Raw genomic sequence first — 19170 nt, forward strand, 5'->3', positions numbered from 1 at the left:
TTTGTAGCAATGATTATTACATGCAATAGCATGGCTATATTTATTTTACTTGTAGTGATCTGGTAATCTCGACACATTCTTTCTAAGTTGTAAGAAAAAGAGCTGCCAGTCCGTCACTCAGTAACACTTTAGAGCCGGAGACTTCTCCTAGACAATACTTGTTTAGATGTGCAGTACTTCCAGTACTGTCTAAAAGTCCATTTTAACTTTACATGACTTTAAAATGCAAATAGAAAATTTTATAAAAGATTGTTTTTACAGTACAACCTCCTGCCTGACTTAAAATAAGGACAGTTTACAGCGATGAGTTAAAAAAAAAAGCAATCTCATAAAATAATAATAATTGAGCAGTTGTGTAACAGCACAAAACCAAAAGCTATGTATTTGTTAAGCAAGCAAGAAACTACCTGTTCTTAACAAGTGTTAGCATGACTCTGCTCAATAGGCGACCAATTAATTTGTTATATTTACAGTTTATTTCGAGTAAATGGGTTAAGAAATAACATTTTGCTGCAAATACAATGATTTCTTGGTGAATGATCATCTTGCAAGAGGTGTTTGCAGACACACAGACAGTGATTTGGTGTATTATAGTGAGAATGTTTGCATGTTAAATGTCAACTGATGTAGAGGCCTGAAATATATTCCTCCATAGCTTTGCCAGTGGTCAGAAAATTGCTTGAGGAGCATTTATTTGGTCAGACAGTCAGCTGACATGAGCCTGATAATCCCCATTTAAAGACATTTTATACATGATACGGTGTGGCCATGCTGAAGTAAACTGAATTAGCGTCAGCCCTTAGGACCAGGTTGGACCAAATGCCTGTGACTCACTGGCTAATTTTCTATGGTTGTATTTTTTTCCCTCTAAATTGTCACTGTGAAGGCCTTTGCTTCATTTCTACATGTCAAATACTCAGAAAGTGAGTTCTCCTGTTTTAACATTGCTATTCTTGACACAAATCCTTTAGAGTCAGAAATGTGCATACAACAGATTTCTCAATGTCCCATTTGTCTTCATCACAGTAAATGGCTCAAGTGGGTAAACCGAACTTGAGAAAGATTATCTCTCCATCTGTACTCTATCCGCAGGCAGTAAAATCTAATTACTGTTATTCTGTTGTTTGAAGAAGACCACAAATACAACAATTAACTCATCTTCTCCTTCACATCAGGGCATTTGAGCCTAACAAGCTCATTCACATACATACAAACACAGCGGCATAAAGGTTTTGGGAACCCAGAATTTATGTCACTGTTAAACTGATGTCCAAAAGGCATGATGTTAAATATTAAATATTACTTTTTACATTATTATTTTTATTTTGTATAATTTCAAAGGAAAGAGTGAAGGAGTGCTATGCTAAAGTTCAAGCTTTCATAACTTTTATCAAGGTCTCAGACCTTTATTACTCTGTTAAGGCTATGGCTTAACAGAGTGTCCTTTTACCTTGTTCAAAAGCTAAAAGGACATAGGATGCAAATTTCACAGTTATACATAGTGCTTAGACCTTGTCCTATCAATCAGCAGTCATGGGTTCCTCTAAGCAGCTGCCTAGCATTCTGAAAATAATTGATGCCCATAGAGAACAGACGAAAAATGGTTTTGGGGTAGCCACTTGCTCATTTAATAATACAGTTAAGAAATAGAAATTAACAAGTATGTGGAGGTCATGCTAAGATCTATAAGAGAACTTTCCAAGAAAATTGTTCACAGGATAAGCAGAATGGCAAATCACTTATTTCTCCAAAAGAGGCCTTGAAGAAGATTTTGAAGCCTCTGTAGTGGTGGTGTAACAACCCTAATGTATCTTGGAAACAGGGTCTGTGGACTGATAAAGTTATAACAGTTTTGTTTTTTCTGTATTTTTGAAGCAGAAACACATTTGGATTTTAAGAAAAGGCTAAAGAAGTTTGGTGGAAGCATATGGATAAATTGTCTAATAAGCTTGGAAAGAAAAGCGTCTGGACTTGTTTAAGTTGCTTGAAGACGTTTCACCTCTCATCTGAGAAGCTTCTTCAGTTCTAAGGTCAAATGGTGGAGAGTCCCAGATTTAAACCCAGTGGGAGTTTCCCCCCAAAGAGGGACAAAAGGACCCCCTGATGATCCTCTAATCGCCTGAGCCAAGATGTGAAAATGGGTGTGGGTCCCAATCAGCCAGGGTTTCGGGTGAGCTCATTGTGAAACCTGGCCCCACCTTATCATGCTACATAGGGAATGACAATGACAGACGCAACAACATTGTCATCCCCTATGTAGCCGGTGTATCAGAAAAACTCAGGAGAGTTTTCTCCAAGCACGACATCCCAGTGTACTTCAGACCCAGCAACACACTCAGACAGAAACTGGTTCATCCCAAAGACAAAACTCCAAAACACAAACTTAACAAAGTGGTGTATGCTGTGTAGTGCAGCGAGGAATGCCCAGACCTCTACATTGGAGAGACCAAACAGCCACTTCACAAGCGCATGGCACAACACAGAAGAGCCACCTCCACAGAACAAGACTCAGCTGTCCATCTGCATCTGGAGGACAAAGGTCACTCTTTCGAGGATGCCAATGTTCACATTTTGGACAGAGAGGACAGATGGTTTGAAAGAGGAGTGAAAGAAGCCATTTATGTCCACTGTGAGCGACCATCTTTGAACAGAGGCGGTGGTTTACGACACCAACTTTCTGCCATCTATAATCCAGTTTTGAGTTCCCTCCCCAGACGCCTTAACACCCACTCACATCCTGGGCCATCTAACCTCAGGAAATCACATGATAGGGTGGGGCCAGGTTTCACAATGAGCTCACCCGAAACCCTGGCTGATTGTGACCCACACCCATTTTCATACCTCGGCTCATGTGATTAGGTAGAGGATCATCAGGGGGTCCTTTGTCCCTCTTTGGGGGGAAACTCCCACTGGGTTTAAATCTGGGACTCTCCACCATTTGACCTTAGAACTGAAGCTTCTTGGATGAGAGGTGAAACGTCTTCAAGCAACTTAAACAAGTCCAGACGCTTTTCTTTCCAAGCTCCTTAGACTACGATGACTGAGAACCTTCACAGACATATGGATAAATTAATCATCCCTTGAGCTTGTGTTTAGTCCAGTCAGTGGCACAGGAAAGAGTTCATTGGCAGAGCGAAGAATGGATTCAATCAAAATCAGCAAATTTTGTAATCAAACTTCATATTGTCTAAAAATGCTGAAAGAAGGATGAAGAGGATGGCTTCTATAACAGGAAAATCATCCTCTAAAGCCCACCAATCGACTATCTAAAGTAGGGCGACTCTTTAGGTAAGACATGACTGAAAGTCTGTGGATAGACATCCAAAAAGCAGGGCATCCGGGGAACAAGCATGACACACAACTAGAAGCCTTTTGTAGTGTATAATAATAGAAAATCCTTCAAAAAGGAATCAAAAGACTCTTATCTCTCTACAAAAAGTGCTTACAAGCTTACCAAAAAGGAAGTTATTGTATACTCGCAATGTGCTGTGAAAAAACGTTTGCTTTAAGGTTTTTTTGGGGGGGGGGATTCTTTGTATTTTTTATTATTTCAAACTGTGAAAGCCAGAAATGATAAAAAAAAAAATATGGAGAAAAAAAATAAGAACAATTAAAATATTAAAGAATTCCATTTGGAAATCAGGCCACCTTTGACTCGCTCAGACTCACAGTAAGAAAAATGCTGGGGACCCAAACGTCTGGATGCCACTGTAGATCTCTCATCATTCCTGATGGCAATATGATGTGAGCTGAGTGGGGACAGCAGAAGAAATGAAGAGGAGATGACCTTGTAAATAAACTACTGACTCTAATCCCTCCCTGCAGGCTTCCAAGACATTCTGACTTGTCATTCACTCTGCACTTCCACACACACGTAACTAAACCTGTAATTTTACCAGGTTTTTGACAAACTGTGATGCTGCTTTAGGTATGATGTGGAAACACCCACATACGCTCATGTGTGACTGTGCTATAAATGTATATTTATATATTGTTATATTGTACATACAGCAAGCCTGTATTGATGGGTTTTTGCTAGGAAGATTAATACCTGTCAGGTTGGGGCTTTAGCTCTGTACAGGAGAGGGCAAACGGTCACGACGAGTGGTGAAAAGATTATTATCCTTATTATGATGCCTCGACACCCTCACTTCATCTATCATACCACCTCCCCCCTCCATATTTCACCCTGTCCTCAGATCCACTACGCACCCCACACCTTTCCTCAAATATGATTGATTCCCTGCACAACCATCTCATTTTCTATAACTCAACTCTGATACTTCTTACACTACTCTAGCCTTCCCTTTATTACTCTAGGTGGTAAATCTTTTTATGCCCATCCGTCTTTGAAAGTCTTGTTGGAATATTTGGAGCTCCAACCTTGCTAATGGCTTCTCTCTTTGAATTCTCCACATACCTATTAGCTCCATCTGATGTGTTCAGAAATGCTTCTTACTGGCAAGGCTGATATTCCTGATGGGTGATGTTTGCAACCTTCAACTTTAGCAAGCTGCTCAATGTCATCAAATGATTGATTGATGCACTTGTAGCCAACTCAGGTCAGTTTTGTTTTGCAGACAGGGTCACCTTCACTGAATCACCTTGATTTGCTAAACTGCTTATTTGTGCTGCTGTTCAATGAGCAAGTGAGGGATCTCAAAGCAAGTAAATGCGTGACTGAGTGAATGAGTGAGCGGGTGACTGATGATGAGTGAAAGGTTGGGTTGGTGAGATAAGCAGGTTGATCTCACTTCACAACATTACACTTGGCACCAGTAAATGAGTTTCCCCTTTGATCAGCTTTGCGCTCTTGTAGCCTCCATCGCCGCTGTGCTCCCTGCTGCTCTACCTCTCCCACAGGTAATGAGCGGTGGGGGGGCAGGGGCACCAGATCAGAGGACCTGAAAGTGTGTGCATGTTTGTGAGATACTCCAGATGTTTGTGTATGTAAGGGTGGAGACTTGGCTATGATGCCTCCAGGTGAACAACCATTTGGAGAGTGGCTCACACTCAGACACGCTCATGCACACGCAGGCATCTGCTTAGCCAAAAACAAAATTAAAAATGCATCGCACATCAAGCATGGGATGATAAACTTGCCACAACTGTGTTTAACATCGAACCATGAGAGATCTGAGAAGCGCCACTCACACACAATCATCATCTTGTCAAAACTTCTTGAAGTCCCAGTGTGCACTGCTGCCAAGACCAAAACTGATCAAAACTCTTTTTGTGTTCAAGAGAGCCTCACAATTTGACATCAAAACCACAGCATTGGTTTTGGCACTTCAGAAAGCACCCTAAATCACTTTTTTCATCAAAGTAACACTGTCTTAGCACAACCAAATGCACAAATCATCGCATGACACAATCAAGCCGCATCATGTTTTCAGCTGCTGCCAAATAGTGCATTTGCTCTGTTTGATGATTTTTATGATTCTTGCGTCCGTCATACAGCAGAGAATTGAACGTGATAACTAACAAAATTGTCACCTTGCAGCTGTGTGCCCCACCAGGTGAGGCTGCAGTTTAAACACATGTAAGTCAGTCTAATGACTTACATAGTCAAGACCCTGAACCTACCTATTAGATGGACACCAAAGATTAGTGTCAGCATGCTCTCCTAGGTTACAGGAAAACAGAGTGCAGTGAAGATGCGGTCATTGCTATACTATTTAATCCCTCTATTTGTGTTACATTTTCCAGTAATTAAAAAACTCTGGCCATCAAAATGTAACCAGAAGTGTGAAGAAAATTCTCTCAAGACATTCAACAGATTAATGAAAATTTAATGGGATAGACAGCTTTTTGGGTATATATGCACTCATATGTATATTTTTTCTTTATACAATTATATAGAACTATAGACATATACAAATATTGTTTCTAATGTTGTTTTGTTATGCATTTACCTAATCACCTTATCTTCTCCCTCAAGACCCCCCCCCCCCCAAAAAAAAAGAAACAAAAAGAAAAGAAAAGCAATCTTCATCATGTTGGGTAGCAGGCAGGTTTTGGTGTGAAATCTCATCAGGAAGATTGGTTTGTCTTGTGTTATTAAACACTTCACTGGTTCTCTTATGCAAAAGCAAAAATCAAGCGAACAACATATTTCTTACTATACAGCTGCTGTGCGATGGATAAAGCGGAGGTGCCTCTTTTTTGCTAAGTTGATAAGAATATCAAAGCCGCGTCCATTAAAATTCCACCTGAAGTGGTTTCAATCACACGTTTACCTTCAAAGTTATTTTGTTTACTAACCTTCCTCCATGACTGCGTAAGTTTGCTAATTACATTATTTCATATATTAGCGTACAGTTTTATTGTATTTTCAGGTGATCATCAAAACTGAGGGAAAACCAGTGATCCAGCTCAAATAAATGAGAATTCTAAAGTTATTCTAGTTCAGAGTGGTGCTGTTTTTGATCAGTGATTAAAAAGAAAAATAAATAAACAAAGATATAGGATGTAGGTTATCATGACACTGCCTGGTTTATATATTTAATACATCACAGTCAGCTAGCATAACTCTATGCATCAATGCATCTAATAAACAACACCTTAGGGAGTCTGAAGCTCTACTTTTGTTCAAAAATCTATTTTTAATCTATTTTTAATCTTTTAACAACTAGTCTTACACACACATTTTCTGAGTTTCTTTTTGTTTTATACTCTGATAAAGTGACTCAGACTATTCATGGAGTCCTTGCATGTCCCCTAGTTACCACAAGGAAGTGGCTGGAATCTAAGAGATTTCCTTGGTCCATAAACTACCAGCAAACTTGTGACCAGCAGGTTGCTGATGTGAAAGTGACTGAGCACAATTCTACTCATCTTCAACAACAACGATCAAAATGCCCTCGGCCATAACTGCTTTTCTGAGTGTGCTAAAGTAGAGCCATTCAGTGAGCTTGTACTGTGCAACTACTCTGTGTTTGAATGGGATTGTACAGCCCATTCTGCATTAAATTTTCTGCCCTTTTCACAGAAGTTTGAGTTATTTGCAAACATTATATGTGTGAGCAAGATTTTCACAGGAGTGAGAAAACCTTTAGGGTGATATACAATGGCAGTTCCCTAAATGAATGGCCTTTTAGAATTTCACATTTGACAATGCTCTGTACTCATACTAACATCTTGTCATTGATGAAAAACACCACAGGATTCACATACTCACATTGCAGGCCTAGTGATAGACTGGCGACCAGTCCAGGGTGTACCTGCCTTTCACCCATTTCTTTGTAATTTAGAGTCTGGACTGTACAGACAAATAACCAGACCTTACTTGCCTTTTAATAAGCATATATATCCTACAGGGTAAGGCTCTGACTTTGTGTGTACGCATGCACCAAGCAACGCTTCAGAGTATCTAGCCTACTTGGAATCTCCAAGTGGTGTCCTGGTCTTTGGTTATGAGTATATAATTGAGAAATACTTATTTATTCCTCTGCTGACTTTGCATGTTTGCTCACTTCCAAAGACACAATCTCTAATTTTTATTGTAGTTTAATTTTAATGGAGACATATGGAATATCAATTGAGAATCCAGGGGAAAAAATACATTACATATAAGTTATAAATTGATTTTTTTATGAAAAAAGCATTTTATCCCCAAGAAAAACAAGACTTAGTACTTGGTGGAAAAGCCTTTGTTGGCAAACAGATATGAGATGTTTCTTGCAGTTGGTCACTGTCTCAATCTCACGATGGATTTAGGCCCACTCCTCTTTGCAGAATTTCTCTAAATCTTTTAGGTTTCTTGGCTGCTGCTTGGCAATTTGAAGTTCCTGGTATCTCCACAGGTTTTCTATAGGACTGATGTCTCGAGACTGGCTAGGCCACTCTATGATCTAATTGCACTTCTTCTTTAGTCACTCCTTTGTTGGCTTCGCAACAAAGGAATTGCTTTTGGGTCATTGTTAAGCTTGATTTAGACTTCTAAGGGAAATTTACATCCAGACTTGCATAGTAACGAGAAACTCCTGCCATCCCTACACTGCAATCTTCCACCCCATTCAAGACAAGGTATCCGTTGACCTGACATGTAGTTACATTTTATCGCAGGTGCACTTCAGGTTACGTAGAAGGTTGCAGCATACAGTTAAAATGGGATTCCGGTTATGCTGTAAATTACAACATTCATTTTCTGGCTGAGAAAAAGACGTTTTTATCCATTGGTCACTCGATCCAATTAAGCCAAAAGCCCAAATGCATAGTGTTTCCTCCTCCATGCTTGACTTTGGGGATGGTGCTCTTTGGGTCATGCTTGGCATTTCTAGTGCTCCAAAGGCTTCTTGAGCAGGGGGGACTTGCAGGCACTGTAAGTTTCAATCCATTAGCATAGTGTATCATCAGTAATGTTCTTGGTGACTCTGGTCCCAACTGCTTTCAGGTCATTAACAAGCTTGGCCTATGTAGTTTTGGGCTGATCCACCACTGTTCTGAAGGCAGGACTGTGATGCAGTTTTCTGCCTCGCCACTAGAGGGCGCGGACGTTTTGTGAGTAATGTTTGACTGGGATGAAAAATGGTGTTCATGGAGGCAGTGTTGCCAACTTAGCGACTTTGTCGCTATATTTAGCGAGTTTTCAGAGCCCCTTAGCGACTTTTTTTCTAAAAAGCGACTAGCGACAAATCTGGTGACTTTTTCTGGTGTTACTGGAGACTTATTTATGACGACTTTTTGACGTGAAAGCGCGTATCGCTTTCACTCTCAACAAGCAGCAGTGCTGCCGTCGGCACCTCACCCGTGCCAAAGCACTCACGGGCGGAGGATAGTCCTCCCCCAGCTGCTATCAGGGCAGGAGATGTTCACCCATGCTTCCAAACTGCAAATGAATCAATTATGAGCAAAGCCGCTGCTCCGCACTGACTGTAACGCAGTCAGTTCTTCTTTTACTGTTATGCTGTTTTGTGGATCACAAGGTTTATAACTACTTATAAACACACACACAAATTAACTCCACCAGAGTGCCAATCTCGGGTCACTTTTGCCAGTCCAGGCCCGGATAAATGAGCAGGGTTGGAATTGTGACATTAAAAAATAATAATTGCTAAAAGAAATTTAATTTGTAGTTCTAAATAAATTCTAAATTCGTTTAAGACGTTTTTTACTCACTCTGTCTCTTCCACGATGTTATTTCTCTCTCCAACAATGTAGATTACAATTACATTAGCATGACCAATTATGCAAATTAGGCGATGACGTCATTTAGCGACTTCTAGCGACTTTTAGGACAGCCAATAGCGATTTTCCTTACTGAGGAGTTGGCAACACTGCATGGAGGCGGTGTGAATCACAAGTTATGCTCGGGAGCAGTGGGTTCATTGAGAGTGTGCGTCCATAAGACTGGTGAGTTACAGGATATTTCTTTTGTAAGAAGGATAGCCTGTATGTTTTATTGCTCTGGACATCCTCTGTTTGTACATTTTCTACAAGCTAAGTTATCACTAAGCTAAGCTACGCTAAGTTCGCCTAGGCCAAACTGAGTTCGGTTTGAGTTGGTGATTTGTTATGTGTATTTGCCTTCCTTAGTTGGCATCATAAGTGAGTGGGGCACAAGAGTTAAGTGATGGAAAGATGTTTATTTTCTTTGTTGCCAAATATGGTTCAGACTATAAGTAAAGGCCGCCAGCTTAGTAGTAGGGCCTATAAGACAAGTATGTGGCTGTAATATGTTATATGGTGATTATTGTTGTCTATAATTTGATTGTAATTTGTGTTCTGTTTTTCCATTCTGTTTGTAGAACCACACACACACACACATACCCACACCCACGCTAAATCTGCCATTAAAGAGCTGAACGATCATCCCCTGTCCTCGTTATTTTCTGGAGGGTCATAGTGGCACTTGAACTGTGCACACCCTGCGATCACCACCATAGAACTGAACCTCATATCAGAAATCATCATAACAACCACCTTTCTCTTAAATCAACCTCACTTGATCAACCCTCATGCAAGATCCTGCATGGAGCGCCAGACAAAAATCCATGCCAGAATCCAAGGCATTATCAAGCCAGCCACCAAATGTGAGGGCTCCACCAGACCAAGCTAGACACCTTCACAAGGTTAGGCAGGTGTTGTGGCTGATGTGCATATGTTCTTGTTTGATCACAGGTATTTAAGAAAATGACAGCCATTGTAGTACTTAGCGATAGTGAGCATAATAGTCTTCAGCTCAACTAAGTTTTGCGCTAAAGTCTGTATTGCTTTTCTGCTCTCAAGTTACCCTCTGTGTGTCTGAAGAGCACAGCCCCACTCTCATGCAAACAGACAGTGACAAAGAGAGGAGAGAACAGAACAGAAAAGCAGTCAGACACAAATCAACACTCACAACTGGGTTACAAGTGACATCCCTTGCCTGTATCCGTGCTCCTTACTATCAGACATAATTACTGCCAGAAATTCCATTACTGAAATTAACAATAGTTTAATTTATTTTTGAATAATTTACCGTCCACCAGTTCATTCATAATGGAAATGCCCTTTTTTAAAAAATAAATTTTGTTTTGATTGTAATAACTGTTTAACTAATTCAGCTAAAGAAGTAATCAAAAAAATAAATAAAATGGTACCAATGCAGAAAGCAGAAAGGAAAAGGAAAAGGCAGAGAGTGGGGAAGGAGCACTTTAAGTGACATGGCAGAGTGAAGGTTACACAGACTAGAGAGCACAGTATGACAAAAAACAACTGGGGAATACATGTTCGGTGCAAATCAATGCAAATGTGATATAAGTGCTGTAAAAGGGGCTTGTCTGTTGTCTGATCTATATTTGTGATGTGTGAGAAATGTACCTTTACTCCAGAGGATGTGTAGGTGGTCCTTATCCAGCGGCTGGTTCAGTATGATCAGACAGATCCTCTGTTTGCCTGAAAGGAACAGACACAAGGAAAAGGGGAAATATGTAAATAATAAACAATCAGATAGAAAACACAGACGACTGATGGAGCATAATCAGTAACACGTAGCAAAATGGCAACGCTAGAACATGTCATTACTTGCATGTTCAAATTAATACCTTTAAATCCAGACTGGAGACTGTTTGTGGCATGGAATATATTTAAAAAAAAGAATAAAAAAGAAAGCAGCAATAACAAGGTTATTATAAGGCTCCACACAGGAAAGAAGAAAATAAGAGAGAAGATTAAAAAATGAATTCATTTCAAGCAAGTCTTGGTTTATTGAGAAATCAAAATTAGTTCCCACTCGATCCAATTAAGCTGCAAAGGGTTTGTTTGCAACAGCAGAAGATAACAAAACCTAACACCACTATGGACAGTGTGCATCCAGCTCAGACAGTGATTTCCCTTGATTATACTGCCTTTAATCTCTTTAATCAGGGTCACAATCAATGTCTGGATACCTACCATTTGTTAAAGAAAAATAAAGAAAATCAGTACCCACACTTGCACGCATTTCATTTTTTGCCATTTAAAATCTTTAACCTTAGTTACATATCATACATGAAAACAAAGCTAAACCTTTTCTGTCATCCTCATCTCTCTTTCTTATCAGTGTACCTCTACGTTTCTTTGTCAAAGTCTCTCTCATGGTGCTGCTTTTCATAAACCCATTTCTTCCCTGAAGCTCCCATCAATCTCGCTTTTAGCTTTTCTTTGCTCTGCTGCTAATGCAGATCCCCTGACTAATACTTTAGAATTGTCATTTATCTATCTGCAGGAAATGGGAAAAAATGGAAACATTCATTGACAAAGTAAAAACAGAGCTGCTAGAAAAGCTTTAATGGACCAAAGACTAAAGCACAACCTTTCTTCCCCTCACCATCGCACTTTTCATGCTCATTTATCTTTTGCTCTCATGTCTGCCCTTATAAATGCTTTCCCATCAATGTTTAAGGCTTTCTTTTATAACAAAGCCAAAATGCTATCTGCAACTTGAAACACCACCTTGTGATTACTCTCTCCTAAAGCAAATTTTTGTAAATTCCATAACTGCGAAACAAGAAATATCCAGTAAAGCCTGTATCCCTCCCAGTTTCCCCAGTATGGAGGAAAAAATGCAAAAGCATAGAAAGAAAAAAATATATATACACACTTCAGGTTTCATCATCAATTTCTCACAGCAAAATGTGCATCACCTGGGAAAAAAAGCTCTTTTTTGGGGGGGGATTTTGGACCCTCAGGTGTAAAAAGTGCATTTAGGCTTGGCTGAGAAAGTGTGGAGAAATAAAATGTCCTTTGGGTTTGTGACTTTGTTGCAGCAGTGGGCTTGATGTTGTTAAAAAGTTCACATCACTAGAAGGTCATTTCCAATCCAAAAGCCAAACCCCAGCCGGCTATGGTAAAAAGTCGAGGAAAGGAAGAGAGGATAAAGAGGCGACACAAAGGAGGGGGGAAAGAGAGGACGATGCACGGGCGGGGGTAGGTGAGGTGGAGAAAGAGGAGGAGAAGATTTGTCAGTCTTGTCTCTTAATTGGCTGAAGGTGTACAGAGAACAAAAGGCAAACTCAACCAGCCGTGACTTTTCAGATAACCCTTCGACACACAAACACTCACCTTCCCACCCCACCCCCCACACACAAACAGACACACACAAGAGGAGGCGCGTGGCCTTTCCTGCACTCCGTTTCAAAGAAATGTCACCTTGGGATTCTCTTAAGAGTGCCAGACAGCATAAATACTACAAACACGCGTGCACACGCGCGCACACACGCGCACACACGTACACACACGTACAGAGTATCCAAAACACATAAGCTAGCACAAAGATATTCCAGAAATAAGTATTTATAATTAAAATGATGAACTTTAAAAGGCTAACTGTGCACACTAGGGATTTTAAAATGCAGACATCCAGGGGCTGTTCTTATATCCTCCTCAGAGTCTAGATAAGCATTTCCTCCAAGAGATTAAACTAAGGAAGCCATATAAATATATTCTAAAAGTGTATCGCTATACTGTGCACTTGGGTAAAAAAAACTTTCACCTTTAATAGCAAGTGACAAATTTATCCACAAAATTATAACACCGGGGGTGTATGTGATTTGGTTGCTTCTGCATCATTCTGCGGATTATTTGCACACCCAGAGAAATCTCTAGCCTAAATCTTGGATTTGTACAGTGAGCAAATGCAACATTGCAGCCTGTAACGCTTATCTAACATGCTTGAGTAAACATTTGTTTCAATGAATGCTTCAAAACTGCTGATAGCTTCCTGACATGAGTGAGTGTCTCTTGACTGATGTCGGTCTCCGTGCGTTACTGATTTTCAAGCTGTACACAAATAGAAAATCAACAGTAGTTCCGTCTTCCTGCATTGCACAAATAATGCACGTGTGTGAGAATGTCAAGTATATACAAACATACCCTGTGCACACAAGCATGCAGCAAAAGTACGCCTCTGCAGTTGAACAAGATGATTGTAGTGCTTTAGACAACAATAAATGAGATGTGACTCAAATGTGCTTTAATGTAATAAATATTTTGATCAAATATGCTAGATAATTCATTGGAGACCATCACAAGTTGAAAGAGTGCCTTCAAATTATTTATTTCGTATGTCAATGGCAAAACTACAAACTGGGTCAGTTTAATGGAGAGAAACAGTGAGTACGTGCTGAAAGGCAGAAAGCTGCGAATATGCACTCATTGCCCACTATATTAGCTTCTTAACATGAATATCGAATCAGCTAATCAAGTCAGGCATTCAAGATGACCTGCTGAAGTTCAAACTGAACATCAGAATGAAGAAGAAAGGTGACTGAAGGGAGTTTAGACAGTAGAAGTTCAGAAAAACACTGCCTGGTCTGGGTCTGATGAGACGCCTGATCACTCCTTAGTATCAAGCGAACATTGTTTAAACACCACAGACGCGTATTGTTGCCGACCAAGTCCATCCCTTAATAACCAGTGTATACCGATCTTCTGATGGATGCTTCCAACAGGATAAGACATCCTGTCACAAAACTCAACTCTACTCAAATGGCCTCCACAATCATCAGATCTCAGTCGAATAGAGCACCGAAGGGATGTAGTGGAACGGGAGATTGACATCATGGATGACAAATCTGAAAAATTAAAGCATTTCTGAATCCAAAAGGGGGTCCAATCTGGTACTAGGGAGGTGTACCTAATGAAGTGGCTTGTGAGTGCACAGCTCTTTATCATAAGACACTTTTAAAACAACTTCTGTAAATATCATAATTGTTGTTTTCAGTCATACTCAAGTCAATTAAAGTTAACTTACTAATTACTTTAGCTCAATTGAGTACAAGCTTGAGATTGTGATTATATTTTATGATCTGATTTAAATCCCTATATTTAGCTCACTCTCAATATAACTGAGAGACAAACTATAAGCATGCAGCTTAATCGTAACATTAGCATTAATAAATGCTCAGCCTAGAGCCAACACAGTAACTGATGAACAGAGGCAAGCAAACAAGTTTTTTTGTTGTTGTTGCTGCTTTATTCAATTAATATCGGCCTATTTATAGCAAACTGTAGCTTTGTTAAACTGTAAATTAAGTTCCCATTTTCAGTTAAACCTTCGTTGTCTTCTGTTTCTTACTTTATTGCTAAGAATTTCACGTTTATACAAAATAAAGCCAGTAGCGCTTTTTTGAAAACAGTTCTTGACATCCCAGCTTGTTTTTCTTAGTCCACGTTCTTGTTTGGTGATGCATTTTTTACATTCCACTCTATGAACTGTGAGGCATACACAAGAAGAGAGACCAGCAGTATAGCTATCCAAACAGTAGCAGGTTTAAGTAGTGGTTATAAAAAAATGACAACAAGAATGCAACAAATGCCACAGAGCACCAAGACTGATTAAAAGGATGATTTTTCTAGGACTCAGACCTCAGATTCATCTATATCTTATCAGTAAAACTACACACAGTGTGTACCTGTGATAGTTAGATGCAGAATCCAGAAAGGATGAGAAAAGCCAGACCTCAGACAGTGCTCAGCAAACCGTGGATTTAACATTTTATCATATCTTTCATATCTTTCTGTGGAAGAATAATATTTCTAACCTGGGTCAAAACTCCACCACAATTTTAATTTTCATAAAATGTATTAACTCACCACCAATGACCCGAAATATACTCTTCTACTCCATTATGTTATACATTTCTTTATAAAGTAATCGGTGGTTCACTGAAACAGATGCAGCAAACATTTATTGAAACACAGTATATAAGGTGAATACAACTCAAACTAACTTGAAAGTTGATATTTGGCATGATGACTTTTATTCTTCAAAACAGCCTGAACTCTCTTAGGCAAGCTTTCTTCTTTAAGTAGTCTTCGTGAATCTTTCTCCAGGCTTCTTGAAGGTCGTTTCAAAAGGCTTTTATTCTGCTCTGTCAAGGTGATCCCACACTGCTCCAATAATTTTGAGGTCCCATCTTCTACATAACATATTTTCCATTGGGTATTGTATGTTATCTGACTGTACATCCCTATTTCCATCAGTTTCGACAAGATCTTCAACACTACTGACTGAAATGCAGCTCAAACCATGACAGAGCCATGACAATTCTTAATTTTGGCTTTCAGTTGTTCAGTTTCCTTAAACTTTTTAAGAGCAAACCGCACACCATGCTGTAATATGCCAAGTTTATGTTTAATAGCTTTTTGGAATTCACCTTGTTAAGGCAAAAATATTATTTTATGTCTGTCAAACTGAGTTATCTTTGGCATTTTTCATGGATTGAACTAAACAAATGGAAACAAATGTGTGTGTTATGTGTAGACACAACACTGATTCATCCTTTAGGCAGGTAACAAAAAAAAATGGCTGGCTCCTTGGATGCAAAACATGAAGAAATGAGGGGAACCCTCGAGACTTTTGCACAGTACCGAACTTTTGCAAAGCTTCTTTTCCATTTCTGTTCATGTGGTCAGTAAGGTGGATTATTCTACTTTGTGTTCCTGGTTAGGTCAAAGCACGGTATTAACAGTGGAATTCACAGAAGAGCTGTTGCAGCTGACTGCATTAGATTTTAGCTAATAAAATGAGTACAGTTGTCAGGAATTACATGGAACTAATAAATGTAACTCGAGCCTGAGGAAAGTACAAGTGTCTGCTGTCTGTTCTACAGGCCAAACTGTTGTACGATCCCGTTGACCTTTACAGGTCTGGTAATAACCTGCCCTTCGGCTCACATCAGCTTTCCTTCCTCGAAGCTCATACCACCAGAGAGCTCACATAAACCTTGACCTGAGAGCAGTGGCTAAAGGCAGATATAACCAGCTTCCTTCTCAGGTCTGTAGGGCAGCCAGCCATCTGGAGAGTTTCTTTTTTAGGAGCATCACTGGGTACAGAATATGTCAGATTATCGTTAGGGTAATGAATTCTATTGTAACGTGTTAGCTTGCCTTTGGAAATGAGATAATAAATGTGCTATGTACTGAACTTAGACACATTTAATATGGATCTAAAATGTTTTGTTGGAACAAGGAGAATTTATGTGATGTCAGGCATTTCATTCAGATGCAAGAAAGATTATTAGATTTTAGAAAGATCAAACTTAATTAAACCACCCCTTTAAAGAAAAAACATCAAAAACCCCTTTCAGCAAAAGAGAAGGGAAGGCATGTCTCATACATATGTACACTGTTGTCATGAAGGTGCAAGTGATTTGTTTTTGAGTTCTAATTCCCCAAAGACCGTGTGTCGGAGTGAGTGGGAGAAGCAGAGGGAGGAAGACAAGTGTGACAGTGATGCGAGTAAGCGTGAATTTTGATCAGATGCATTGAGATCGTCTGTGTGTGGGTGGGTGCCCCACACAAGAGTATAGTTTGTGTATGACAAAACAACAACAACAACTGAAAAAAAGAAGACATATGCATCTGTGCATGAACCTTCAGATTTGATTGATTGTGTGCATGTGTTTTTCTGGTGAGGGAATGTGAGTTTGAAAGGCAGTACCTGAGGGCAGCAGGCAGTCCAAAGGTGTCATCTTTTCATCCATGGCTAGGATCCACAGCAGCCTGTCTTCAATCAGTCGACTCACTTAGACTTGAGGAGAACAGGGCATATGTTGCTGCTATTCTTCCTTTTGTCCGTCTGTTTTCTACTTTTATTCTTTGCTTGTAAGCCGACAAAGAAAGAAAGTCATTTAAATGTCTACCTCTGACCGGGCTTGTACTGAACTATTAATTCTCCCTAAAACAAGCAAACTGATTAAAAATACAAACATCCACATGGAAGCTATGCAACTTCAAGGTTTACACGCATGTTTCAAGACACAATACCGACACAACAGGGTTGCAACTAATAATTATTTTTCTTTGCTAATATATCTGTCTTCTTTGACTGATGGGTCATGTGGATTTGGCTGAAAATGTAAAAACCCAATGTCAAAATTTTCAGCAAATTTGCCTCAGTCTTCTTGTTTATGTCAATAATCTTCTGGTTTAACAACAATGACAAACTGATGTGATGATTTTTTTTTTAATTTACTTGCTGATTAAATTAATCAATGAATCAAACACAATACCTGTGAAAAATATAACACCATCTGTATACTAAAGAGGAACTAAAGTTAAAAATGGAGCCCAGGTAGTTAATGATTGACTAATCTGTTAACAGAAATCTTAACACTCAACCTTTTTTCTCAAATGTGTGGCTCTTGCATATCTGATGTGACAGCAAACTGAATATCTTTTGGGCAGGTTGGAATGTTTGAAGGTCATAATATATGACAGATTCATTAAAGGAAAATTAAAAGCTGTGACTCTGTAAACGGTACAACCCTGTAGATAACCAGGGCATATAAAAGCCCAAAAAGGCTAAATATTCCTAAAACCTCACGAACCAGCTGATGACAGCACTAAAACAAATATATACTTCACCTGAATCTGTTCACCTTCCAGCTTTAGCAACCAAAGCAGAGCAAACTACGAAAAAAACCTAAGTGCAGCAGGGTTTAATGATCATTATAGTACTCTGAACTCAGCTGAACCATTAACAGCTAGCCCTCGACAACGATCAGACCTTCCCCTCACGGTGGACTCTCAAAGATATAGTGCAGGCAGTTTTTTATTTTCTCTTTCTAAAATGGATTTGTTGTTTAATAGTGGGCAGTTTTCCTGTCTTTCTCCCTCATTTCTCTCTCTCTTTAATACTCCATACACACTCTGGACTCAATGAAAGTACATTGCATCGTCTCGTTACCTCTTTAATACTAACCGACAAAGAAAATTAGCTCTTGTCACATATTAACACAGCCCTTATCTTAAGTGCTCGACCTAAAGATCGTTCATTCATTTCCACAAGCATTTCTCCCACTTCACGTGCAACACGTGACGAAGAGAAGTCCTCCCGTCACAGACACAACAATCCGACTTCAACAAAAGCGACACATAAACACTCTGACTTCACACTGTGAAGCTATCAGTGCTTTACTTTGAAAGAAATCCTTTATACACTCACAGACTTAAGCCGCTTCCGCCATTGATGGAGTAAACAGTCAACGAGAGGGAAGGATGCGTGCAGAGAGGGGAATGAACAGCGGCTCGTGTTTGTTATGGTGACCCCTAGAGGCCAAGCGTGGAAATGGCGCTTCTTTGTGCTCTCAAATGGGAATTCCCAGGTAGTCCCAGGGTTTCTTAAGGAAACCTGAACAATTATAAATAATTTAACTTGACAGTTTGATTTATATCTTTTTTCATTTTTTTTGACTATATAAGAGGAAATAACTGCTGTTCTCTCTCCTTTAAGTTTACCTGCACTATCCATGCTATAAGGGCAGCGAAAAGATGTCAAATTTAATAACTACGCAACAAAACAGCTGTGTTTTTCATTAAAGATGGCAAAACAAATCACATTCAAAAGCTTGCTGTGCTGTCATATTGTGTTTACATGTGGCGTTATATGTAAAATTTAAAAATGTTAAAATCTCGGGGACCCCTGAAGCAAATCTGCACTATTGTCAACGACCCGTGCTTTAGTTTAATGAAGCATTAATAGTCTGACATTTACATGCTTCATTGATTTAGCAGGTGTGGTCCTGCTTTAAGAAAGTACAGCAAGGTGGTGGTTTAACCCGTATCCCAGTGTCTTTATCATGCTGCCATTCAAAGGTAGACATGAATGATTTTGAAAATTTGAAACATTTACATCAGTTCTCATGTCTTTATGAGATGTATAGCAAGATATGATAAAACATTTCTGTTTTTTCGGTTGTTTTTTTG

General features: G+C 39.4%; 1 protein-coding gene across 2 annotated transcripts in view; it reads right to left on the reverse strand.

Annotated features, from left to right (window-relative positions):
• Window positions 1-18501, reverse strand: part of tpk1 (thiamin pyrophosphokinase 1) — an 80954-nt gene extending 62453 nt beyond the window's left edge. Inside the window, exons 1-3 of one of the 2 annotated variants that reach the window (XM_084939104.1) lie at window positions 18410-18501; window positions 16904-17064; window positions 10801-10875 (exon numbers count right to left, since the gene is read on the reverse strand). In XM_084939104.1, coding sequence (XP_084795230.1) covers window positions 10801-10875; window positions 16904-16946 — 118 coding nt within the window. In that variant the 5' untranslated portion in view covers window positions 16947-17064; window positions 18410-18501. Of the gene's footprint in view, window positions 1-10800; window positions 10876-16903; window positions 17065-18166; window positions 18389-18409 lie in introns of those variants that run through there. The other variant, XM_084939105.1, reaches the window with a different exon arrangement.
• Window positions 18502-19170: the final 669 nt, after the last annotated feature.

This window comes from Perissodus microlepis, chromosome 9 (genome assembly GCF_051167445.1).
Source record: "Perissodus microlepis isolate ML-2025 ecotype Zambia chromosome 9, ASM5116744v1, whole genome shotgun sequence".
Taxonomy (NCBI): domain Eukaryota; kingdom Metazoa; phylum Chordata; class Actinopteri; order Cichliformes; family Cichlidae; genus Perissodus; species Perissodus microlepis.